The sequence below is a fragment of the Crocuta crocuta genome, unplaced genomic scaffold (genome assembly GCF_008692635.1).
Source record: "Crocuta crocuta isolate KB4526 unplaced genomic scaffold, BGI_CrCroc_1.0 scaffold130, whole genome shotgun sequence".
Taxonomy (NCBI): Eukaryota; Metazoa; Chordata; class Mammalia; order Carnivora; family Hyaenidae; genus Crocuta; species Crocuta crocuta.
In genome coordinates, this window is record NW_027527920.1 from 75,687 (window position 1) to 101,999 (window position 26,313).

Sequence of the window (26,313 nt, forward strand, 5' to 3'; positions counted from 1 at the left end):
TTTTTAATGTTTGTTTATTTTGAGAGAGAGAGAAAGAGAATCCCAAGCAGGGTCCATACTGTCAGCACAGAGCCCAATGTGGGGTTCGAACTCCCAACCATGAGATCATGACCTGAGCTGAAATGAAGAGTTCAGTGCTTAACCAACTGAGCCACCCAGACACCTCTGGATTAAGCATTCTAATTGGTATTTATTAGCCTAAAACTAAGTATGTTTGCAGTTATGGAGCAAAGAACATGATTGTCCCCTCTTCAACAAAATTAAGAATTACTTTTCAAAGTTTTGTGTTTGGTGGTGCAAAAGGGGAAAAAGAAAAAGATGTCATTGTGTGGCATTATTATTATTATTATTATTATTATCATTATTATTATTATAAGCTAGAAGTTTATTAGAGATATATCTGGAATCAATTTACAGATTTGCAAATGACTGTGTTCCAACTTCATGCATGATAGTTGATGACTAATCAGTTGCACTTTAAAGGATATTGCCTAGTTGGGATATTTATATCTTCAAAACAGGAAAATAGGGAATAAAAATTTGGATTTGCTATTTAAATTCTTACTAAGGTTTCTAATATAGTTGCTCTTCACTCTAAGAGTAAATGATAACGTTTTTTTCGGATACACCGAGGGTTCAAGGTGAATCACATGTCGTAAAGAAAACAGTGATATCTTTTGCACAACCAAGATGACTATTCTGAGCTGCCTTGGTAAAAATCGTTGTCATATCATAGTGTGACATAATTCCACCAAAGCTTATAAAAGGTATGTGCTGAATGGGGCTGTCATTAATTAGATCCAGGTTTCTCAACCTGGCACTATTAATATTTTGGCCGAATAATTCTTTGTTGGTGGGGAGTTAACCTGTGCATTGTAGCATGGTTGGGAATTCATGAGATGCCTTAATTGTGACACCCAAAAATGTCTTCTGACATTGCCAAATGTGCCCCAAGGGCAAACTGTCCTGGTTGAGACCCACATCATTAGAAGAAGAAGAATGTAAAACTGAGTTCGGGGAGGCTTGGGTATTAGATTTGTGGCGTGTTAAGAATGGGTTGTTAATTTCTGTGTACATAGATTCCCTTTTTCATTTATTCTTAGGTACTTTTCATTTCCCAGCAGATTTAAATCTAGAAGTGGATTTGGACAGATTTTGAGGTGGACTGTGGTAGGCAATTGCGCTAGGTTGAAATGTGTAATTACATTTCACTTTATGCTTTGATAAGAATTTCTTTGCTTTTCAAAAGAAACTTTCCATTTTTCCACAGTATTAATTGATGTAAACTGATTGGACACATTTCAATGTGATTTTATGTGATGCTGACCATCAATAAGAGAATAATTTCAGAGGATTTTTTTATTACATAAATAAAGGGACTTTAAAATGTGTCTAACTCAAGATAACAATAAAAAAAAGACACTGAAGGGTCAACCATAAATTTTAAAATTTCAAAAAGAAAGTACTGTATACTTAAAAGCCTCCAAACTAGGGTAGTTTGGTATGTTCCATATGCTTTCCTGCTTTGAGCTTATCTTGACTCAGATAATTCTGTTGTCTGTATTTAAGCTTATTTGTGAAATTTAATCTAAATGGAAAAGATAAGATTCTTTAAAGTTGGATTCTTCATTTGGATTTAAATACTCATGGAGAACTGTCTGGCTTTCTAGGAGGCCAACTTTTTACTGTGAATGAAGATATTTTAGGTTGTAGAACTAGAACAATGTTTTTTGTTTTGATCATTCAGAAAGGGTTAGCTTTTACCTCCGCCTTTCTTAAATTTGTCTGAAATGTGGCACATTCACTCTGCCCAGTTGTCCTACCCTATCCCAGAAGCCTGCCCTGCAGAATCGCCGTTACCCTGCCCTGCTTGCTTTATTTGGGCATTATGGTTTCTTTGCATGATGATAACGGAGTTCTTCGGACTTACTGTAACACATGGCCAGATGACTTTTTAGTGTTCTGCCGTCATTGTTTGTTCTCTAGTTCCTATCTCTCAAAGTGCTTTTTTTCCTTGTTTAAATTCTGTCTTCACAGACTGGAGTTCTGATAACAGTGTAAGCCCTAAATCTGGAAGAGTTGGAGACCATAGTGGCAGACGAGAATCATGTCAGCTGAAGCAGGGCTTGAAAGTAGCTTTGTGTCTGACTCTTGTGGCTCCATTATTGGCATTCGAATACCTTATAGTCTGGGATTTCACTGTACCTCTCTGCAAGCACGTTACTATTGTCTGTCCAGTATTTCTACTCCAGGTTGGCCATGTATTCCAAGGAAAGTCTAGCCTCTTGCTGTGTGACCTTGAACAAGTCACTTGATTTCTTTCAGTATCAGCTTCCCTCTAAATAGCGTTCTGGGTGTGCCCATCTGACAGGACTGTTGGGAGGAGCACAGTGACTTGTACCAGTCCTGTTGGAAGACTTGATTGTTGTGGGGCAGGAAATCTGTCCTGTTCAGTACTGGTGCCCCAGCACGTGTAGATTCTCGGAATTATTATTATTTTTTTAATGTTTTATTTATTTCTGAGAAAGAGAGAGAGACAGCGTGAGCAGGGGAGGGTCAGAGAGAGAGGGAGACACAGAATCCGAAGCAGGCTCCAGGCTCTGAGCCAGCTGTCAGCCCAGAGCCCGACCTGGGGCTCAAACCCATGAACTGTGAGATCATGACCTGAGCCAAAGTTGGACGCTTAACCGACTGAGCCACCCAGGCGCCCCTAGATTCTCAGGAATTATTTGTGGAATAAATGAATTGGCAAAGATTGTAAATAGCTCTTTACACTTGTAAGTACAAAGTTACTATAATATTTTAATCTCATCCTGTATACCCGCTATGCCCTAATTCATCCTTAATTTTCAATATATAACCAAGTATTTACCTTCTCTGTAGAGTTTTTTTTCCCAGTGTACACATTTCTGCTCCTTTCCAAATTTGTAGCACTTACTTGCAGCATTCATGAGCTGGTTTGTATTGTTAGCCTTTCCTCCCAACATTTTATTAAGAACAATTTCAAATATACAACGAAGTTGATAAAATTTTGTAGTGAACACCCATGTACACACTACTTTAGATTTTAAATTTCTGTTTTTACAGTATGTGTTTTGCCGTATAACCATCTGTCCTTTCCTCCATCTATTAATCCAAACTAATTTCTCGATGTAGTTCAAAGTTTCAAACATAAGTACATTTTCATCTGATTGCTGGAGCATGCATATCCTTGTCTAGAGTTTAGTATTGTTTATAGTTTTTTCCTTCTGATGCAAAATTTGCAATGAAATGCACAAATCTTAAGAGTACATAGTGTGTGGGTGTTGAGATCACACTGTATATATTCTGTAGCTTGTTCTTTTCACTTAATAGTATGTTTTGGAGGGCTTTCTTTGTAGAGGAACCCCAGTCCTTCTAACTGCTACATAGTTTTCCTAATATCAATGTATCAAGTTTATTCAGTTATTGATAGAGATTTAGATTTTTCTTACTTTGCTGCTGGGTATATATACTTGGCAGATGTATAAGATACTTAGAAGTGGAATTGCTAGGTGAGAGGGTATGCCCATTTTAAATTTAAAATTTCTTAATGTTTATTTATCTTAGAGAAGGAAAGACAGAGTGTGCGCTGGGGAGGGGCAGAGAGAGAGGGAGACACAGAATCCTAAGCAGGCACCAGGTTCTGAGCTGTCAGCACAGAGCCCAACTCACACTGTGAGTTGTGAGCTCAAGCTCACACCGTAGATCATGACCTGAGCCAAAGTAAGACGCTTAACCGACTGAGTCGCCCAGGTGTCCCTACCCATTTTAAATTTAATTTAAAAATTTAGTGGATGCTGCAAGTTACCAACCAAATAGTCCATACCAATTTTATTTTATTTTATTTTTTAATATTTTTATTTATTTCTAGGAGAGAGAGAGAGAGAGCATGAGCAGGGGAGGGTCAGAGAGAGAGGGAGATACAGACTCTGAAATAGGCTCCAGGCTCTGAGCTGGCAGTCAGCACAGAGCCCGACGCGGGGCTCGAACCCACGAACCGCGAGATCATGACCTAAGCGAAAGTCAGACGCTTAACCGACTAAGCCACCCAGGCGCCCCAGTCCATACCAGTTTTAAAACTTACACCAGTAGTATTGCTCTATACTCTTACCCACACTAAATATCATCATACTCTTTTAATTTTTGCCTGTTGCTTTGGTGTAAGTTATCATTTTACTTTATGTTTCTTTGATTACTAGTGAGGCTGTATATGGTCTTCCCAACTAGTTTTTAAGCTTTTTTAGGGCACCTAACACCTTCATATCTGCTCCCTGAATTTGCTAATTGAATGAATGAATGCCACAAAAGCTTTCCTACTTTGTTGGGTTGAGGCTGAAGAAAGGATGAATGAGCCTGATGTGGGAGAGGTTAAAGAAAACTGAAGTTGCTCCATGCATGTGTGTCTTAAGTAAAGGGACTCTTCTTCCTTTATTTCTTCTGTGAGAGATAGGAGATAGTGAAGTGGTTGAGAATTCGGGCTCTGGAGGCGGATTTGGCGAATTGCTATTCCAGCTTTGCCTGTTAGCTGTGCAGCCTTGAGTAGTTGACTTAATCTTTGTATTTCAGTTTCTTCATTTATAAAACAGAGACTAAAAGCACCTTGCTTATAGGGTTGGTGTAGGGATTCTGATAATATTTGTAAATTGCGTAGAATACTGCTTGGGATTCATTATAAGTTTATTTATTTATTTTGGGAGAGAGAGAGAGCACGAGCTGGGGAGGGGCAGAGAGAGAGAGAGAGAGAGAGAGAGAGAGAGAGAGAGAGAGAATCTCAAGCAGGCCCTGTGCTGTCCGCAGGAGCTCAATCCCATGACCCAAGCTGAAACCAAGAGTCAGACTCTTAACGGACTGAGCCACCCAGGCACTACAGATATGCCATTATTATGTTAACTATTACTATTATTCTTTTCCTCTGCATGGTCAGTATTTGAGTGTCTGTGGTAGGACTGTGGGCAGTGCAGACAAAGTTGAAAGAACCCTACCTGGAAGAAGCTTATAGATGTTGGAAAAGCCCTGAAAAGAACAGATTGGATTCCCAGCCGGAATATCACTAGACTGTTTGCGTCCTGCAGGAAAGAAAGGGTCCTTCCACGGAAGAATATTAATAAGGGACTCTGGAATGTCCTCAGTGTTCAGGAATGTTAGAGGCAGAAAAAATCTTGGAAATGATCTTTTCCAACCTTCTCGTTCATAATTTGAGAAACAAACTCACATGGAATGAGGAAGTTATTGAAATGTACATAGCCCCTTAACCATTGTCCTCTTACTCCTGGCCTGGTGCTTTCTCATGGTATCATTTAAGTGTTAAACAATTGATATTTAAAACGGTAGACCACAATTACAGTACTAGGCTTTGAGTGGAGTTAACGAAGAAGCACTTGAATGTTTTTGTAGCATGTAAATATGTAATTAACATTGGGAATGATGGCATTTGAAAAGAAAACTAGAGAATAAAGAAAGGTGTATTTTGTGTTTTTACATTGGAGGTTATTTTTCAACTGTATAGTCCCAAATTCAGACTGTGTTATTATTTACATTTCTGTCTCTTGGTTATGGAACGCTGTCTACCGTGGGGGCTTTGTAGGCAGCCATGCACTTAAACTAGCCAGTGACCACATCTCCAGCATGAAGGAGACAGTTGCTTCTGGGAGTTGAGCTTATCATAAATTTGGGCAACTGGTCCTAAGTTGTACATGTCGGGCACCTGGGTGGCTCAGCCCTAGAGCATCTGACTCTTGATCTAAGTTGTACACATCATAAATGGAGCACGGATTTGGTTTGCATGTCAGTGTTTTTGGTTTCTGCAGGTTTTGTAGTGCATCCCTGAGCATGAGCGCAGAATGAAGCGACGTTTGGATGACCAGGAGTCACCGGTGTATGCGGCCCAGCAGCGTCGGATCCCTGGTAGCACAGAGGCTTTTCCTCACCAGCACCGGGTACTTGCCCCTGCCCCTCCTGTATATGAAGCAGTGTCCGAGACCATGCAGTCAGCCACGGGAATTCAGTACTCTGTGACACCCAGCTATCAGGTAAACTGGAGCCCACCAAGGGACAAGGTATAAGGGAGGAGCATTGGTGATTTCATCCAATTAAAAAAATTGTTTACTAATCATTCAGTTACATATAAAATTATATTTACAGTATATGGGTAACAAATAACAGAAATAATGTACCTGTATACCCACCTCACAGATTTTTTTAAAAATTATTTTTATTTTTTAAATGTTTTTAAGTAATCTGTGTACCCAGCATGGGGCTTAAACTCACAACCCCAAGATCAGGAGTCACATGCTCCACTGACTGAGCCAGCCAAGTGCCCCTAAATCATTTTGTTTATACCTCTAGACAATAAAATTGTTTAGTTTGGTATTTTTGAACGTTATGTAAATGAAAACATACATTTCCTTCTTCTTTCTCTTCCTCTTCTTCTTTCTTCTTTCTTCTTCTAAAGATTTTATTTTTAAGTAATCTGCACACCCAACATGGGGCTTGGACTCAACAACCCTGAGATCAAGAGTCACATGCCCTTCCCACTGAGCCAGCCAGGAGCCCCTGTATTCTTTAACTCACTTTTTTCCCTCTCAGTGCAGTTCCCAAGACTTACCTGTATTTTTGTGTGTAAATAATTCAGTCATTTTTACTTTGTTATTAATTATATGAATATATTCCATTTATTTATCCATTTTTCTGTTGCTGCACAATCAGGCTTTTCCAGATTTTTACTGCTCTAAAGGTGCCGTGTGGCTGATTTTAGGTATTTGTCCTAGTGCAGTGCTGCTCACAGTGGCAATCCCTGACAAGATAGGCTTGCGTCAGAATTTAAATCCAATTAAAATTTAAATTTTTTAAATCAAAAAAACCTTGCCATGGGGGAAACAGACAGCTGAATTAAACAGTGTACTTATTAGTGAAGTAGTTAGTTAATATTCTGGTGCAAACTCCTTATCTTTCAGACCACTCAGTAGGTTTGGGGGCACACGAAGAAGAGTTTCTTGGGTATGTAGGAAGGGGATTGCTGGCTCATAGGGTGTGTGCGACTTCACCTTTAGCAGGTAATGTCCATTGTTTTTCAGAGTTGTCCCAATTTATATTTCCACTAGCACTGTATATTCCTGTCGTTCCACATCCTGACCAGTGCTGATCTTTCATCTCTTTTGTGTTTACTCTGTTTTGTGGAAATGGAAGAAATTTGAGTTTTGCCCTTTTTAATTATGAAAGTAAATATCACCATGTTTTTTGTTTTTTTTTTTTAATGATATAAGATGACTTCTTCCTCTGACTTTTCAGACTTTAACCCATTCGTGCATTTCTTGGGTGTCCAAAACTGTATGCACGTACAAGCATACCTGTATTTACCTGCCTACCTATCTGGATACACTTCTTTTTACATAATTTGTATGATACAGCAAATATATTGTTCTGCTATTTGCTCTTTGCACTTAATGTATATTGGACAACTTTCCACTTGAATACATATGTATACATTTAAGTAATTTTTTTAAAAATCACTGCATTTATATTACTCCATTCTAGGTCAGTCTGAACCATGATTTGTTTAACTGGTCTGGAGAGGCCTTCTTCAGCCGAACTTGTTAGTGATTTTTAGAATGATGTGGCTGATACGGGGAACATAAATTGGTGTAATCTTTCTTGAGAGCAATTTGACAGTTTGTGTCAGAAACTTTAATTACTTTTTGACCTAGCAATTCCATAATTCCATAAATTTCTCAATTTACCATAAGAAAACAAAGAAGAAGAAAATCCAGGTGAAGTAGGAGATGGTGATTCCTTAGGTGTCGTTCTTAGGAGTCCCCCCTCGAAGCTGCATCGTGCCCTTATGTGGGACTGAGGGCTGCAGTCAGAGGACCGCGACAAATCAAATCTCTAAGTTAGGTCTTAGAAGAAAGAAAGGCTGCTTATTTTCCTTGGGACTATTTCCTACCCTTGAGATGGTCACATATATTCATATATTAGAAACTGTAATGTGCTCACATAAAACCTGTCATCTCAAGTGTTTATAAGCTCCAATTAATAGTCTTTTAAAAAACTGTTCAAAACATGCATGTTGGAATGTAAAAGCTCAGAATAATAACCCGTCTTGCAAGAGACATATTAGAGCTTTTAGAATCGGCTCGTGTCTTTTTACTCCTAATGTGTATAGTATTGTTTGTGTGGATTTGTAAGTAATTGTCTATCTCCCACCCTCCCCTCTGTTCAGGGGAATCTTTGTAAATTTATGGGGACTTGGGGAAAAAAACAAACCATCCTTTCTTAAGTTGTAGTATACAACTTCCATTGTTTAGATGAAGTCTCAGGCTGTTTAGCCTCCTTATTGTGGAGATATAGCAAATCAGGTATCGTCTTCTGTGGTGATTAACAGTTCTGAAACAGGAAAATAAAAAAAGCTTTGGAAATCTTATGTAGCATTTTCTGCAATAAAAATGGAAGGAAAGGAGCTTGTGCTTTATTTCACTTGGATCTTACAAGAGGGTGAGAGAAAAAATAGAAAATAATTATGTTTGAGGCCAAACCACTAACAATTTGGAAGAAAGTTTTGTTTAGCAAATGAGGATAAACAAAGTAAATGAATAGGGATAAAAGTAGCAAATAAAGATAAGCAAAATAAAACGAAATAAAAATCTTCTCTAATCCCACCACAAGATAAAATGCTAACGTTTTGCTATGTACTCATCATCCAAGGTTTAAAATCTTTTTTATTGATTTATAGATACTGCTTTTTAATGTGCTTTCTAAGAAATATTTAAGTTTAAATCCATATAGAACACACGAATACAATCAACTTAGGGATTGTGAACATTTTCTAATGTTAAAATATATGCCTCTGTATCAGTGCTTTTCAGAGTGTGGTCCACAGACGGTTGATGTGTATACTTTCTTACTAGCCTGTAATGACATAGGTATGGAAACTGAGAATGTTTAGAAACTTATAGTGATTTGGACATAGTAATTTTGTAATATATCTGTAAAATGTAATGAAAAATTTGAGCTTATGTATTTTTTATTTCACTTCTCTCATAATTCATTTTTATAGTGTTTTATTAAAAGTAGTGCCCCATGGTACATTGGAATTTAAGAAAAAAGAAAAACTGGTTCTTTGCCGTAGATAATTTGAGAAGTATTGAACTATATAATTTCTAATAGTGGCAGAGAATCCTGTTATTATATGGGTGGGCTATAATTTATTTCACCAGCTCCCTTTTGTGGGAATTTTGGGTTTCTAAGTAGGATGTTCCCCTACTTAGGATAGTTTGACTTTCTGATAGTGCAAAAGTGATATGCAGTAAAACCATACTTGGGATTTTAAATCTGGATTTTTAAGAAAAGTTTATTTATTTTGAGAGTGAGAGCACACGCACACATACAGGCAGGGGAAGGGCAGAGAGAAGGAGACAGAGAATCCCAAGTGGGCTCCGTGCTGTCAGCCTATAGCCCAATGTGGGGCTCACACTCATGAACCTGTGATATCATGACCTGAGCTGAAATCAAGAGTCAGATGCTTAACCGACTGAGCCACTTGATAGGATACCCTAATGACCATTCCGTTCTGCTTTCCACTTTTAGTATTGTATTCAACATATCACATGAGATACTCAACATTTTCTTATAAAATAGGCTTTGTGTGAGATGATTTTGCCCAACTGTGGCTACTGTTAAGTGTTCTGAGCACACTTAAGGTAGTAAGCTAAGCTATGACGTTCGATAGGGTAGGTGTATTAAATGCATTTTCGACTTAGGATATTTTCAACTTAAAATGGATTTGTCAGGATGTAACCCCACTGCAAGTGAAGGAAGATCTGTAATTATCTTTGTGTGTGCAAAGATATGCATGCATGTCTTTTAGATGTATCTGGGGAAGAATGCAGAAGCCTTGAAGTTTCTTGTCTGCATTTTGTCCACCCCAGGTTTCAGCAGTGCCACAGAGCTCTGGCAGTCACGGGCCCGCCATCGCAGCGGTTCACAGCAGCCATCATCACCCAACAGCTGTGCAGCCCCACGGAGGCCAGGTGGTCCAGAGTCATGCTCATCCAGCCCCACCAGTTGCACCAGTGCAGGGACAGCAGCAGTTTCAGAGGCTTAAGGTGATATTCAGCTCCTCTTCTTCCATTAAAAAGTTTTCTCTCTCAGCAGGAAGCTTTGGCCTCAGCCTGTTAGTAGTGACATTATAACTTTTGATGTGCTAGATGAGGGATTGAATCACAAGAAGTTTTACTTTGTTTTTGTTTTGAAACCTACTTAGATTTCCCTTCTTAGGGATCAGTGTCTGATCCAGAGAATACATTGAAGAAATGTTTTTGGAATGTATGAATGCGTAGTACTCAGATGTGTCCAGGACTGAGGGACTGTTTTCATACAAAATAAACAGAATCCGTTTTATAGATGCCTCCTTTTGAACTCTTAGTTCTTTGCATGGCATAAGGTTTTAGTGAGCATACACATGGTTGGCTGCCTACTGTACAGTATCTGGGTCCAGTATTATCTTACGATTTAATCTTTTTATCCCGGTTTATAAATAGCCGAATGGGCTGTCATCTTCAAGTCCATCCTTAGTAAAACACATGCTCCTTTTTTGGGAACCTTTATAAAGATTGGGGAAGACTAGAATTGTGAATGAAATGTCAGTGTTTTCATCTGTTCTGCTGAGTATGTGCTGTAGGTTCCCAGTGCTTTTGAAATTCATGAGGCATCTGTGGAGAAGTGAAGCTTGTGTTCCCTGCCTACCCTCTCTCTCTGCTTCTGAGTGTTACTTTTGAAAGTATGTGATTTTTGCAGCAAATTTTCCAGATTTCATCTTTTCTAACTTTATATAAAATTTAAAATCAAGTGCAGGAAATACAGAATTAAAGAAATACAAAGAGATAAGGTGTTGGGTCTTTATGTGGTCATATCAGCATAATTAAATAGATCCCAGGTAAGAATGAACAGTATACCCTTGAAGAACACATCCATGTGTAACAAACATTTCAGCCTTCTGTTTTCCTTGATATTCAGTCTAGGTCTCCCTGATCCTTACCCCCATTGGTTTGGGTTCTCAGGAACTTGCCTCATATTGGCCTCAGGAAATTATATGCTCCATAAATATAAAGCATACCAAAGCTAAGCTGTATAGAGGGATTTTGTAAAATTTACTTTGTAGTAGCTTAAGTAATTAAGAGTTGACTATACTTAAGCACAGTCTTTAAAGAGAGTACAGGTTATTTGGGCCAATATTTTAACTGCTTGTAGAATGATGGCTGTGTACCAAACTGTATTATTGCTGTGAACTTAGCATTTCAGAGTCCTGAAAAATTTTTTTTTAAAGTGGGTTTGGTATGACTTAATTCCTTATTAATACTATATTCAGCAGTTAATACCCTAATGTTGCAAAAGAGCTTCTAAACTGGCTATGAAACTAACAAAAATAGGTATTTGTATAGCCTTTTTCAGCCAATCCTCTCAAAGCACAGCCCCTGTTTTGCTTGCCTCCCTCACTCGGGTATAAGTATATAGATTGTGCTTGACAGTTTTGTCAAGAAAGCAAGAAAGGGCTTTGGAGTTGGGGTTATAGATAGAGGGAGTCATGGGCAGACGAGAAGCAGGTCTTCGTGTTCTGTTCTTTCTCTTCTTGCCCTTGGGTATGATTCCTGAGCGCAATAACTTGTTGAATTTCCCTCCTGATGAGGAGAGGTAAAATGCTTTCTGTGCCTCCATGTAGCCTCATTCAGTATTCTGACATTGCCTGCCGCTTTTGGATCAGTCTTAAAATGCTTTACAAGCATTTGAATCAACTTGAATAAACCGTTTATATTCTATAATAAGGAAGTGTTCCGTGAAAATACTTAGGTTATTTCAAGCGCCAGCATTGTCTATACTTTCTTGTCTTTGGCAGATTGATGACAAAGAGGATTTGAATAACTTGAGGCATGTTCGGTGTGATTTAGCTACTTGTTGAATGTTAGCAGTGTAGCTATTTGGCACACCTTTAGCCAAGTTCTCTTTACAGTTGTCTGTGTTGGTCTCCCCCAAGATTGTGAACTTCCAGAGCGTAGGGACCTCAATGATAAATGCCTGTGGAAGTGAGCCAAGAAAATGCATCAGCAGCCTAGAAGCCTCCCCAAGTGGTTCCCTGAATCTGTAGCTTCTGAAGGGCTAGCTCCAAGTTGTTTTCTTCTGAGTTGTGGTTCCCAGAGCCACATACAATCTTTTATAGAGTTGAACTATACTTTCAGGTAATGAGACAGTTTCCCCACTATTCTTAACATGCAGATAGTTCATTTATTACGTGATTGTCATGCTCGTTATTTTTTTGCTTTTGTTTTTAAATGTTCATTTATTTATTTTGAGAGAGCCTATGCAAGTGGCAGAGGGGCAGAGAGAGGGAGGGAGAGAGACTCAAGCAGGCTCTGCCCTGTCAGCAAAGAGCCTGGTGCGCAGGATTCAATCTCACGAACCATGAGATCATGACCTGAGCCGAAATCAGGAGATGGACGTTTAACTGACTGAGCCACCCAGGCACCTTGTCCTGCTGGATGTTTTACAGCATAGAATTCTAACTAATTTCAACAGCAGTTTGCTGTGACCAGTCCTTTTTCTCCCCAGACATACACACATGACATTTCTTTCATTTCTTTCATTCAGGCTTTTGCAGTTTTTCTCTATATATATTAATTGTTATTCTGCGGTAGGATGCTTGTTTATTTTCTTTATTCAAAATTTTGTGTTTCTTTTTTATTTTTTGAGAGAGAGTGTGAGTAGGAGAGCCGCAGAGGGAGAGGGAGAGAGAGAATCTTAAGCAGCCTCCACGCTGTCAGCACAAAGCCCAGTGCAGGGCTCAATCTCACGGTCATGAGATCGTGACCTGAGCCTAAATCAGGAATGGGGCGCTTAAAAAAAAAAAAAAGAATGGGGCGCTTAATGGACTGAGCCACCCAGGTGCCCTGTTCATGTTATTTTTGGTAATTTCTCCTTTGTCACGCGTTGTAAATGCTCTAATGCTCTTCGTAAATATCTTCCAAAGTCTTTGTTTCTTCTGCAAACTTGAGGAGTTTTATGTTGATCAGCTTGGTCCTTAATGAAACATTTCAATATGGAAAGTTCTGAATATGAATGAAATAGTCCATTGAATTTCAACAGAAATTGTTGTGTTATTTCTAAGGTACAGAAAAACCAACCATGAAATGAGTGGGTATTGACAAAGTATACAAATTGTGCTCTGGCCACACCTAAATACTTTGATTAACCATGACATAAAGGTTCCCATAATTGAGCTTCCCATAATGGAAGTTTGGGCAACTCTTGAAATACCATTTAGTGGTTTATTTGAACATAAATGTTCTATTTTATGATCTGTCACAAGAGTAAGGCTTATCAAATCATGTTTATTTCTGAAACTTCCCCAAACTTGATATTTTGTATAATTTAAAATCATCCCCGAGTATATATAGGAAACACCCAGTAGGTAGACAACCCTTGGATATCTCCTGAGTAACTAAAAATTAAGTTGTCCTGAAACAGTCTCCCAACTTTCTAGACCTTCAGTCTTTTTTCCTCTTTGTGAATGTCAGATAATTTATAATTTAGTGAATGTTCCCTCTCCCTTATCTCCCATATCCAGTCAGTTCCCAAATCCTGTCATTTCTACCTCCTAAAAAGCTTTGAGTCTTTCCCGTTCTCTCTATCCCTTTGGTCGGTGCTATAATTCAAGCCACTGTCATTCACACAACTGGTTGTATTCCCTCCTTTCAATATAACCTTCCTTTACCCCAACTTAGTGTCAACACTGCGGCCAAATTGAGCACACTAAAATGCAGATGTTAAAATCTCAACTGCTTTCCAGTAAGATTTACAAGGCTTTCTGGGATCTAGGTCCTGCTTCCTCTCTCGTCCCCTCTCTTGCCACTCTTGCTGCCACCATTCCTCTTCTTTAGCACAGATCCTTCAGCTGCACTAAAGTGTCTTCAGTTTTCAGTGTACCAGATGATGTCCTGTCTGGGACTTTGCTCAGGCCGCTTCTCGGACTTTCTTTGTAGGTCTTCACTGTCTTCACTTTTGCTACTTGGACTCATTCTTAGGACTCCGTTTAGATATCACTTCCTGGGGCAGCCTTCCCTTAGGTTCCTGTGAGTTTTTCTTAATGCAGAGGTGCCCTCTGGGCATTCGGTGATCACCTGCCTACCCGGGTGTGTTAGGATTCCCAACTAGATGGGCATGAACTTCTGTAGAGCAGGGACTTGTGGCCTGTTTGTCATTGACTCATTAGTATCTCATGTTGGGCCTGGTGTGGTATGTTTTAGCTTAGTGGATATTTGTGAAATGGATAAACAAATGAATAAGAATAATATCAATGTGATGATTTTTTACTAATCATCCTCCCCAGAATTATTTAATGCAAGGCTACAGATTTTATGAGTTGACTTTTATTTTAAGCTCGGGTTTTATTATTGGCATCCATGCTAATTTTTAATACTTTTCGTGTGTCTTTACTATATATTTTTATTTCACTTACTGCGTTCATTTTATTTAGGCATAAATCTTTTTTTTTTTTTTTTTAAATTCTTGGCTTATTTTCTTTTTATAACCTTGAGATTTATCCCTGCCTCAGGTGGAGGATGCGCTGTCCTATCTTGACCAGGTGAAGCTGCAGTTTGGTAGTCAGCCTCAGGTCTACAATGATTTCCTTGACATCATGAAGGAATTTAAATCTCAGAGGTAAAAGATATATGTGGTTGTATCCAAACTTTGCGCTTGAAATGTTTATTTTGGAGGGAGGATATGGCTTATTCTCATATGCTGAAAGATAAAGGATGCCTCCTTTTGGGGGGCTTTCATTTGTAGGGTCATGCTTTTATTTTATGTATTGCTTTATTGATGAAAATGATGGGCCCTGAACCTTTGCAGTGTCCCTGTTGGTAAATTTTTCATAACTAAAATTTTTCTTAGTACTTCATTTCAATCCAGGGAAGTGGACTGTTAATGATTAGGCTACCAGCTCTTTGCGTTGTTTTAGGATACACTAATATTCTGGCATGGTTCACTGTTAGAGTAACTCACAAAAAATGTAGACACATAATGATTGATACTGGTGTGTCAGAGGGTGGATCTTGCATAGGAATTGTAGCCTTAGATTTACTATTGAATATCTGCTTGATAGGACCATTATCATGAACGTATATTCTGTTCAAAATTGTGACCAAGTCTCAATGAATATGAGGCTACAATGGCCTTGGAATTTCAGAGTTCTTTGTTTTTTGTTGATTTTGTAATATGCAGGTTGATTTTTACCTGTTTTCCTGTTCATAGAACCTAGTGGAATGTGAATTTTTTTTCTTGCTATGGTGTTGGTCAAGCTTGCCACTTTAATTTTTGTTTTTTTGTTTTTTTTTCATGTGTGTATATGTTTTTTTTGTTGTTTTGTTTTTAATCAGCATTGACACACCAGGAGTGATTAGTCGTGTGTCCCAGCTGTTCAAAGGCCACCCCGACCTGATTATGGGCTTCAATACCTTCTTGCCCCCTGGCTACAAGATTGAGGTGCAAACCAATGACATGGTGAACGTGACAACTCCTGGCCAGGTTCATCAGATCCCCACCCATGGCATCCAGCCCCAGCCTCAACCACCACCCCAGCATCCTTCCCAGCCTTCAGCCCAGTCAGCCCCAGCTCCTGCCCAGCCAGCTCCTCAGCCCCCACCTGCCAAAGTCAGCAAGGTGAGCACTTGGGAACTTTACCTTATGTAAAATGCATCCCTAGAAAGCCCCCTCTTTGGACGTTGACCCTTTATTTAAGACTCAGACATCAGTTGCAGTGATTTCATTACAGAAGATGCTGTAGTCACATCCCTATAAGATGGTTCACATTTACCTTCCACACATTTTGATAATCTGTTTAAATCAACACATCAGCAACCTACAAGGGCTCTTTTTGTCCCACATAGTGAACCCATGAGCATCCCAACAGATAGCAACTTGATTTGTACAGTAGTACTTTGACAGCACAGGCAGAAATGGTCAGCCCATGATCAGATTATGCAACTGTCCTTATGGTCATCATTTCTAAAAGTCACTCCATTTATCAGGTAAGATCATGACAGGCTAAGCAGAAGACCTATTGATGGTGGTGATGATGGTGGGGTCTGTTCTTGGTCTGGATCTATACTGTCTGATTAGTAGCCACTAGTCACATATGACTGTGTTTACATTTAAACTAAAATTTAAAATAAATTCAGTTTCTCAGTTGTACTAGCTACATTTCAAGTGCTCAGTAGCCTCGTGGCTTAGTGGCTTTTGTACTGGACAGTGCAAATAATGTTTCCATCATCTCAGTTCTACTGGACAGAGGTGGTTTGGAAGGTTTTTATGTAGAGTTTCTGCAGCAGTTGTCTTTTGACATTAAAGATTTATGGAGAGTGAGTTCGGATTTTTTTTTTTCCCCCTATTCTGTTTGTACCTGTTGAGTGAGCTTAAACATTGCATTAGAAAAAATTCTCCCTTGTAATGGAAATGTAGCCATTTTTACGGTTGCATTTAGAAAATTTGAGACTGAAGTATCTGTATTAGAATGTGTGAACTCTCTACACTCCCCACTCCTGCCCAGTGTGATTTGAGTTGGGCTAAATGGCCTGGCCAGAGTGAATAAAGGACATGTTGATTAGACACTTTGTTTCTCTTTAGTTTGACCTTTCTTTCCTATGTCAGACCAACTATGTTCCTGAGGAGAATAATGACTCTCTTCTTTTTAGCCTTCCCAACTACAAGCACATACTCCAGCCAGTCAGCAGACTCCCCCTCTCCCACCATATGCATCCCCGCGTTCTCCACCTGTCCAGCCTCACACACCAGTGACAATCTCGTTGGGAACGGCCCCATCGTTGCAGAACAATCAGCCTGTGGAGTTTAATCATGCCATCAACTATGTTAACAAGATCAAGAACAGGTTCCAGGGCCAACCAGACATCTACAAAGCGTTCCTGGAGATTTTGCACACATATCAGGTATGAGCGTTGCTCTCTCAGCCTGTCTTAGTCAGGTCACATGCTGAGAAGAACTTGAGTAACCATTATTATGTCCCCTGATTATTACTGGAAGTTAACAGATTAGAAACCATGATGTGTATTTACAAAGTCAACTTGATTTGCCTGACATTAATTGCCAGCTAGGCAGGATTTTTAAGTTACTGCTCTGTGAAGTGGATCCTTATTATCTGGGCAGTTAGGGGATGTTCATACAGTATAGTTCATGTGCAGTACAGGAAGGAGACATTTCTCAAAGGTTTTGTGTTTTATTGGTTGTAGTGGTCCCCTGAGCGTTCACATATACTGTCCTAGTTTTGTTTTTTTAAGTTTGTTTATTTTAAATATTTTTTATTTATTTTTGAGAGTCAGAGAGAGACAGCGTGAGCAGGGGAGGGTCAGAGAGAGAGGGAGATACAGAATCTGAAGACAGACTCCAGGCTCTGAGTTCGCTGTTAGCGCAGAGCCCGACGTGGGGCTTGAACCCACAAACCGTGAGATCATGACCTGAGCCGAAGTCAGACGTTTAACTGACTGAGCCACCCAGGAGCCCCCTAAGTTTGTTTATTTATTTAAATAATCTCTACACTCAGCGTGGGGCTCAAAGTCATGATCCCAAGATCAAGAGTCGGAGGCTTTTTGGATCTAGCCAGCCAGGTACCCATCCTAGATTTTGTTGTTGTTTCTAAGTCTGTTTATTTGCTTTGAGATAGATGGAGGTGGGGAGGGCAGAGAGAGGGAGAGAGAGAGAATCCCAAGTGGGCTCCCCACTGTCAGCACAGACCTCGATGCAGGGCTCAAACTTAAGAACCATGAGATCAGACCTGAGCTGAAATCAAGTCGGACACTTAACTGACTGAGCTACCCAGGCACCCCGCCCCGTCGTACTTTTAAAAAAAATTGTCATCCACCATCTTCTACTCATTTCTTAAAAGCTTGCAGTTAAAACAGGTGCTGAGAACATAGATTTTTTTTTTTCCTTACAGCCCAAGTAGATAGATAACCTACAGAGCTCCTGTCAGACATCACAGAAAGTGTGCAAAAGGGAGTCATTCAAAACAGTGGCCCTCTCATATGGTATCTTCCCATTTGCAATTTCCTATCAGAAAGAGCAGCGAAATGCCAAGGAAGCTGGAGGAAACTACACCCCAGCATTGACCGAGCAGGAGGTGTATGCCCAGGTGGCTCGTCTTTTTAAAAATCAGGAAGATCTGTTGTCAGAGTTTGGACAGTTCCTACCAGACGCCAACAGCTCTGTGGTAAGTTTTATTTAGAAAGAACTGTAGTTTTAGGATTATCATCTTAAAGAAGTTAGGAAGCTGGAAACAGGAGGGGACTTTTTCTAAATGATATACTTGCTTTGGTAAGAGAATTAATCTCTTTCATCTGTCTTAATTAGCTTTTAAGCAAAACCACAGCTGAGAAGGTTGATTCTGTGAGAAATGACCATGGAGGCACCGTGAAAAAGCCCCAGCTGAACAACAAGCCACAGAGGCCCAACCAGAACGGCTGCCAGATCCGCAGGCACTCTGGGACGGGAACCACCCCTCCGGTGAAGGTGAGAAAGGGTGGCGCCTGCGCGTTGTGACTCCTGGGAGCAGTTTTAGCGAATAAGTATTCTTGGGTCGTTCGTGTGTTCTTACCCTAAGCGTGTTCAAAGTCGGATCCTGGAAACTCGGGTGAGTTGGTGTATGTCACAGAAACGCGATGCAAAGCTGCTTATCTGGCTGTGCAAAAGAATGTTGCACAGATTACTGTACTTTTTGAGTTTTTAGTATTTTCTCTGTATTTTCTCTCTTCGCTGTTCGCCCTCATGTCTCTCTTTGTTTGCTGCCAGAGGTTTCTGAGACCTACTGATTTCTCCCTTCTTCTCATTTGATCTTCAGCCTGCCTTGTACTGAGAAGGATGGTTATTAAGCTTATCATTGTTTCATGACTTAAGCCAGTGATCTCTAAGTCCTCCTGTGAGTAGAGTGTCTGTACTCTGTGAGATCTCTTTGCTCGAGAGGCCCAGCCTGCTCAGGATTCTTTGTTGGGTTGCCAGATCTCATCTGTATCATCCTAACCTCCAAGGCAGGACCTTTGGGCTGTAGCAGAGGGAGAGCTTAAACTTCTGTAGTGACCTGTCACACAATGCTTCTGGTTACAGTAAACACTGATGGTCTGCCTGCAGAGAGCTAAGCCTGCTCCCTTCCTCTCGGATGTAGTGCTGCTATGCTAGGGGGAGAGCTAGGTAGATGTGCTGGATGTCACTTCAGTGATTTCTAAAGCAGTATGTAATGTGGAAGAGATGGCCTTGTCTACAGAATCTTAAGAGTAAAAAGCTAGTGGAATTTTGAACAGGAGGAAGTGACTGGTGAATAAGCAGATGACTACAAAGAGTGACACGTTAGGTATTGCTCACACTTTTAAAGGACTGTTTTTTAGTGCTTGTAATGGCTTTTCCTTTGGAAAGCAAGTTGAATGTAGTAACAGTTTACATTAACTTGAGGAAAGAGTATTGGTTATATAGGTAACAAGAATTAAGTCGGCAGTTAAGCCCCACTCTTGCATTGGTCTCCTCCCACACTCGATTACCCTCAGGTGGAAATGCTAGAAAGGGGGCTATTTTCTCCCTAGGCAGTGTAAGGAGCAGAGGCTTTGGCCCTTCAGAGAGTGTACTCTGTGGTGGTCAAGGTAAATGTGCCTCTTCTCCCAGTTTGTACATTTCTCCACAGGGAGTTGACAGACGGCTTTTTAAAAGTGAATTCTTGCTCGACAGTTATGTCATGGCCTGTTCATAGCTTTCGAAGAAGCAGTGTTAAATTGGTCCAAATGGGTATTGCTGACAAGATGGTCATCCCTTCTCTTAGGAAAATAAACTGTGCTTTTTTCATGAGTTTTTAAACTGAACTGTAATTAAAGGCTAAAGATTGATTTCTATCCCGTTCTGGCAGTGTGCTCTAACTCTGCCTCCACAGCTAGGGAGAGGAGGTCGTGGCTCTAGATTTCAGATAAAGTTAGTTTTGGCTAATGGAAAGAGTCAGGATATGCTGTTACCACAGTAATGCTGAGACCATTTGTAGAGAGATTGTTTGGGAGGTAGTGAACCTGTGAACCTCTGGGGGGAGAAAACCTGACAAACTGAGATAGAGAAGATAGGTGGAAATCTCTTAGGACATAAAGTGAGGGAGTGATTTGAATTCTCTCCTTTGTTGCAAATTATTAATTAACAGTGGTCAGTGATGGACCCATTGAACACACATGAAGATCAGACTCCAAGAACTCTGCTCCTTGAATCTTACATGTTTGTTTTTTTTCTTTTTTTGCAGAAGAAACCTAAACTGCTCAACCTAAAGGATTCTTCTCTGGCAGACGCCAGTAAGCATGGTGTAGGAACCGAGTCACTATTTTTTGATAAGGTGATTGTTGGATTAGATTTAATACCGGTTATTAATGCCACAAGCAAATTACCCTGTCCCCGAAAAGAATTTGTTTGAGAGGTGTCAAGCTGATGAAGATGTTCTGCTTATTAACATAGTTTCTGTGCTGTAGGTCCTTTCGGACTAGTGGAACCATTAGCACAGCTAGACAAATAGTAGCATTGATTGTGTTCCTTTTGTGAAGTAGTTTACAGCACTTTCTGTGGTGGAAGATGCTTTTGAAAAATACATGAGGTTGGGGCGCCTGGGTGGCTTAGTCGGTTAAGCGTCCGACTTTCGCTTGGGTCATGATCTCACGGTTCGTGGGTTCGAGCCCCGCGTCGGGTTCTGTGCTGACTGCCAGCTCAGAGCCTGGAGCCAATTTCAGAGTCTGTATCTCCCTCTCTCTCTGACCCTCCCCTGCTCACGCTGTCTCTCTCTCCTAGAAATAAATAAAAAATATTTAAAAAAGAAAGAAAGAAAAATACATGAGGTTACTCATGGGGCACCTGTGCGGCAGAGTTGGTTAAGTGTCCAGCTTCAGCTCATGGTTCCTGAGTTCGAGCCTCACATCAGGCTGTCTGCTGTCAGCACAGAGGCTGCTGCGGATCCTCTGTCCCCCTCTCTCTCTGCTTCTCCCCTGCTAGTGCATGCACTCTGTCTCTCTCAAAAGTAAATAAGCATTAAAAAAAAAAAAAAAAAAGAAAGATGCATGATGTTACTCTTGAAAGATGTTTGGAGCTCCCTGTTCTAGACTTCCAGGTCTCTACCAGTTGTTGAGGATTTAAGATGACTTACAACCTAATTGCTTGTGGTACTTATTTGCAGTATCAGATACAGGGTTTGTGGGAATTCTGATTTGTTTTCAAGGTTCCCCACGTGATCCTGATAAACTGCCAGAGTTGTGCTTACTGGTGTAAACAGTGTTGTGTGGTGTGTTAGTTTCACTCTCCTGTGTAATGACTTCCTCCTTGGAGTCAGCTTGATGATTAGCAGGCTGCATTTATCAGGGCAGTTGGCAACTGTCAGATTTCTCCCTGGCAAAAACCAGCCTGGGTTGGTCTGGTACAGATTTACCCTGTCTTGCACTTTTGGGGTTTTGCAAAAGGGCTGGTGTTTTAGCATCCCCATGATTGGTGCCTCTTGATCTTTCTAGCCTGCTGTGCCTATGTGAGCTGTCCTATCTAACAGCTGAGTCCCTAGCTCTGACTTGAACCATTTCTGAGGGCTTCCTGGACACTTGGTACTTCTGAGGGAAATTTGGAAGTCCGGGTCACAACCAGCAAATGACAATGAAAGAGTAGAGGGTGGGATGTGAATAAGTTAATTTTTTAATGAGTAATGACATTTTTTTGTTGTTTTTTTTTGGAACACTTATTTCTTAGAGATATATACTGGTGTACAGTTGACCCTTGATCAATGTGGGTTGAAAATCTGAGTATAACTTGTGACTCCCCCAAAACTTGCTGTTGACCAGAGAACCCTTACCGATAATATAAATCATGAATTAATACATACTTTGTGTGCTATAAGTATGATGTATTGTATAATAAACTAGAGAAAGAACTATTAAAACCATAAGGAAGGGAAAATACATTTACAGTACTTTCTATATCCAAATCTGTGTATAAATGGACCAGCGCAGTTCAAACCCATGTTGTTCAAGGGTTAGCTGTATAGATGAAATGTTTGAAATTTGCTTAAAAAATTTTTTATGTTCATTTTTGAGAGGAAGAGAGAGAGGACACAAGCTGGGAAGGGGCAGAGAGAGAGGGAGACAGAATCCAATTCAGGCTCTAGGCTCTGAGCTGTCAGCACAGAGCCTGGTGGGACTCGAACTCACAAACCATGAGATCATGACCTGAGCTGAAGTTGGACACTTAACCAACTGAGCCACCCAGGCACCCCTGAAATTTGCTTTAAAATTTAGTGGTGGGGGAAATAGTTATAAATGAAATAGAATTTATTTTATATTGATATCATTGAGGCTTGGTAGGGTACATGGAGTTCATTAGACTATTCTACTTTTGTGCATGTTTAAAGGCTAATAAAAAGATTAAAGTAAGTGAATATGGTGTATAGTACAAGAAATACAGTTCTCTTTCATCTTTGCCTTTGAAGATGCATATTCCATATAGTGTCTACTGACAGATCGTTATAAAAGTATACAGGAACCTGGAGAAGAGGTTGTTGCTAAACTGCTTGGGTTTGCTGAGGATCTGTTTGCAATCCTCACTAAAGGACCACAGTGCTAAATACTCACTTTTGAAATTGAAACTCCAAACTGCTCATCCAGCCAGGCTGGTTTTACTCTGTGTGTACATTGAACACTTTTAGGTTTTCAGATGTTAAAGTGTTCAGTATGGTAAGTGGAGGAAGGGAAAGGATCAGGTCAGAGGACAGGAGTGTCTTATTTAGAAAGTCATTATTCAAGATTACCAGAGTTTAAAAACAGTGTTGACAAAAATTCTTGCCATAACCATCTGTTAGGAGAAGCAACAAAAACATGGGTAACTCTGATATGGTTGGAGAATCAAGCATGTAAGTGGGTAAATGTACTGTTTACTCTAGGATCTCATTAAAAATTTTTTTATTATGGAAAATGTTAAACATAATTTGAATTAAGGAGATGAGTAAAATGACTCCTTGTGTACCCATCCCAGCTTCAGCAGCTCCCACCACCCAGCCAGTGTACTTGTTTCATATGTGCTCTAACCCACCCTGGGTTATTTGGAGACAAATCCCATATATTATATTATTTCATACATAAGTATTTTACCAAGTTTCCTTTTTTTAAAATATTTATTTGAGAGAGAAAGAGCGTGCGAACAGGGGAGGGGCACGGGGGGAGGGGAGAGAGAGAGAGAATCTCAAGCTGCCTCTGCGCTATCGATCCCATGACCCTGGTATCATGACCTAAGCCAAGATCAAGAGTCAAGTGTGCAACCACCGGAGTCACCCAGGTGCCCCCCAATTTCCCCAGTCTTTTAAAAGCAATTCAGGATCTCTTGATTTAACTGTTTCTCTTCTGGTTGTCTCCATAAGGTCCGAAAGGCTCTGCGGAGTGCAGAGGCCTATGAAAATTTCCTGCGCTGTCTTGTTATCTTTAACCAGGAGGTGATCTCTCGGGCTGAGCTTGTGCAGTTAGTCTCTCCTTTCCTGGGGTAAGTGGAGAGAGGGGCTTAGCCCTGATGTGTGGTGTGGAGGTGAGGGTATGTTGTAGGCAAAAGTAGATCATGATTGGGTCCGTTGACTCATAAAATGTCAGAGTCACAAGAGTCCTTTGGGAATTCTTCTAGTTTAACTCTAGAGATGGAAAAATAGAACGTCGGCCAAGACTAGGGGTCTCTTGATCTCTTGACCAATGTTGGATGTTTGTAGAGACCAGTCTCTTCCAGGGTTCTAGAATCTTGACTGTATTTGACAACCTAAGAATTATGCGAACATTAAAGTGCTCTTCTTGATTAGAAGAACAGCTGGTTATTGCTTAATTTCAGTGCAGCTCCTCCATCAGCACCCTGACTAGTCTTGGAGCACTCTAAGAAAAGGGGAAGCCAGATGCTCAGAAGCAGTGCTTCTTAGGCAGGAAATAATAATTGTCATTGGAATTTGTCCCTGGTAGCAGAGTTCTGATTCAGCACCAAATAGCCATACCTCAGGATAACTGCATCATGCTTCTAATTGCTCACCAGTTTTTGGTTTTGATTCTTCAGGAAATTCCCTGAATTGTTTAATTGGTTTAAAAACTTTCTGGGCTATAAGGAGTCTGTCCATCTGGAAACCTTTCCAAAGGAACGAGCCACAGAGGGCATTGCCATGGAGATAGATTATGCCTCTTGTAAACGGCTGGGCTCCAGCTATCGGGCCCTTCCAAAGAGTTACCAGCAGCCCAAGTGTACAGGACGGACTCCTCTCTGTAAAGAGGTAAGGTTTTCCCTGGAAAGGATCAGTCCTGACACCTCAGCTTCCTTCAGGGGGAGTGATACCAGGGAGCAGGAATTTATATCATTGAGGAAATCAAGGCCCTTCTCTTTTTTCAGAAGAAACTGTTTTATATTTATATCCAGAGTTTCCATCTTGTGCAAACTTACTAAACATGAAAGTTGGCAATGTTAATGGTTTCTTCCATCCCCTAGAGTTGTCTTATTGAGAATGCTTCATCACCAGAAAGCTTTTACACTTTGCCTTCAATTTTTTTTTTTTTTCTACTCGAAGGTTTTAAATGATACGTGGGTTTCCTTCCCTTCCTGGTCTGAAGACTCCACCTTTGTTAGTTCCAAGAAAACCCAGTATGAAGAACATATCTATCGTTGTGAAGATGAACGCTTTGAGGTATAAGCTCTTTTATCACTTGGAGGTTGGGGAAATGGGAGGTTCTGAATGCTAAGCTATCTTAAATATCTGTCTGTGAGGCTTAGCCTTTAAGACGAAAGAGCCCGAGGCTTGTATTCTTCAGTTGTAAATGCTTATTGTCGTATTTACCATGCTTTACAAGTTCGTCAGATATATTAATAATGTTTTATGGCGATTGTGACCTATCTAGGCCACTTTAACCTTTTTGACTAAAGTTATCCATTGATGGCTGTGTAATACTCCCTTGAATTTTTAACAGCCTTTTGAAAGTTACTGTGTTTTACAGTGTATCTAAAATAGTATCTTTTAAGGCTGTCTGGGCTATCCTAAAGAGGTTTAATTATTTATTTTGAAGTGTATATTGTTATTCTTAGCAGGTATATCAATATGGTTATTAGCAAAGCAGCTCTCCTGTGAGAGCTGGAATTCTTCTCTCCTATCTATATCTGATTGATTTGGCTTCTTGTGAAAGAAGCAAAATTAGAGCTTCATTTTCAAGTAGTTGGGAAGGGAAGAGCTGGAGTGAACAAGTGAGCTGGTAGAACCTCTGTACCAGCAGTGAGAGTACTGAGAGTGTTAAAATGTCTAGTTCACTGATCTCATCAATAAAAAAGGGAATGTTCAGTGTCCTTAAAGAGGTAAAATGATGTGTATCCTAGTTAATGCATTTATTATATAAAAGTGACTGGCCCTGCTTATTCATATAGATAGGAGATATCTTGCTCTTTTTAAAATCCATGTGATTTTGCTCTGCCAGCCATCCCTCTTCACACTTTATTCCGCTGTTTCTGGCATGTTTTGAATGAAGAGCCACATGTTGCTTAACCACTGGCAGGTGACTGGCCCTAGTGTTCATGAGGAGTTTCAGCCATTTGCGTAAAGTGAAATCATGACAGATGCTAACATCCATGGAAAGTTTTATCAGGCTGAAGAAAGCATTTCTCTGTTACCTGTGTTGAGTAAGGGTACATGATGAATTAGAAAGCAGAGATTGGCATCCTTTTCTGAGTGTTCCTATTCTCAAATGATATGCCTGCAAAAGGCAACATCTGCATTTCCCATTGTGATTATAGGCATGATGATGAAGGCATAATGATGCAGGATTGGGTAGGATAGGCTCATTTGAAGGAGCATTCCTTTATACCTCAGGATACATTAGTAATCCTGCTGTGTAGATAACCCCCACATTTCAGTGGCTTGAAAAAACAGCTTTATTTCTTGATCATGCTATATTGCGTTAATGTTCAGTAAGGGATCCTGCTCATCAGATTTACTCTGGGGAACGAGGCTGACCAAGTGCCACCATCTTGAATATTGCCAATCACTAGAGGGAAAAGAGCTCAGAAGGGACTTGCACTCTTAAATGCTCTAGCCTAGAAGTAATGAACACTTCTTCAACTTACCTGCCCACACTCATTTGCCAAAACTAGTTAGATGGCCCTATCTTATCACAAGGGAGCTGGGAGGTTCAGTTCATCATTTGTCCATAATCAGAAGAGGGACCAGAAATTTTGTACAAAATTACTCCCACA

General features: G+C 40.2%; 1 protein-coding gene across 3 annotated transcripts in view; it reads left to right on the forward strand.

The window, feature by feature from the left end:
* SIN3A (SIN3 transcription regulator family member A) overlaps positions 1-26,313 on the forward strand; it is a 71,142-nt gene that overhangs the window by 13,920 nt on the left and 30,909 nt on the right. For all 3 annotated transcript variants that reach the window (XM_077745412.1, XM_077745400.1, XM_077745409.1), the window contains exons 2-12: positions 5,829-6,050; positions 9,945-10,121; positions 14,621-14,727; positions 15,444-15,726; positions 16,758-17,009; positions 18,134-18,286; positions 18,427-18,585; positions 20,339-20,428; positions 23,474-23,592; positions 24,142-24,352; positions 24,644-24,760. In XM_077745412.1, coding sequence (XP_077601538.1) covers positions 5,862-6,050; positions 9,945-10,121; positions 14,621-14,727; positions 15,444-15,726; positions 16,758-17,009; positions 18,134-18,286; positions 18,427-18,585; positions 20,339-20,428; positions 23,474-23,592; positions 24,142-24,352; positions 24,644-24,760 — 1,857 coding nt within the window. In that variant the 5' untranslated portion in view covers positions 5,829-5,861. The remainder of the gene's footprint in view (positions 1-5,828; positions 6,051-9,944; positions 10,122-14,620; positions 14,728-15,443; positions 15,727-16,757; positions 17,010-18,133; positions 18,287-18,426; positions 18,586-20,338; positions 20,429-23,473; positions 23,593-24,141; positions 24,353-24,643; positions 24,761-26,313) is intronic.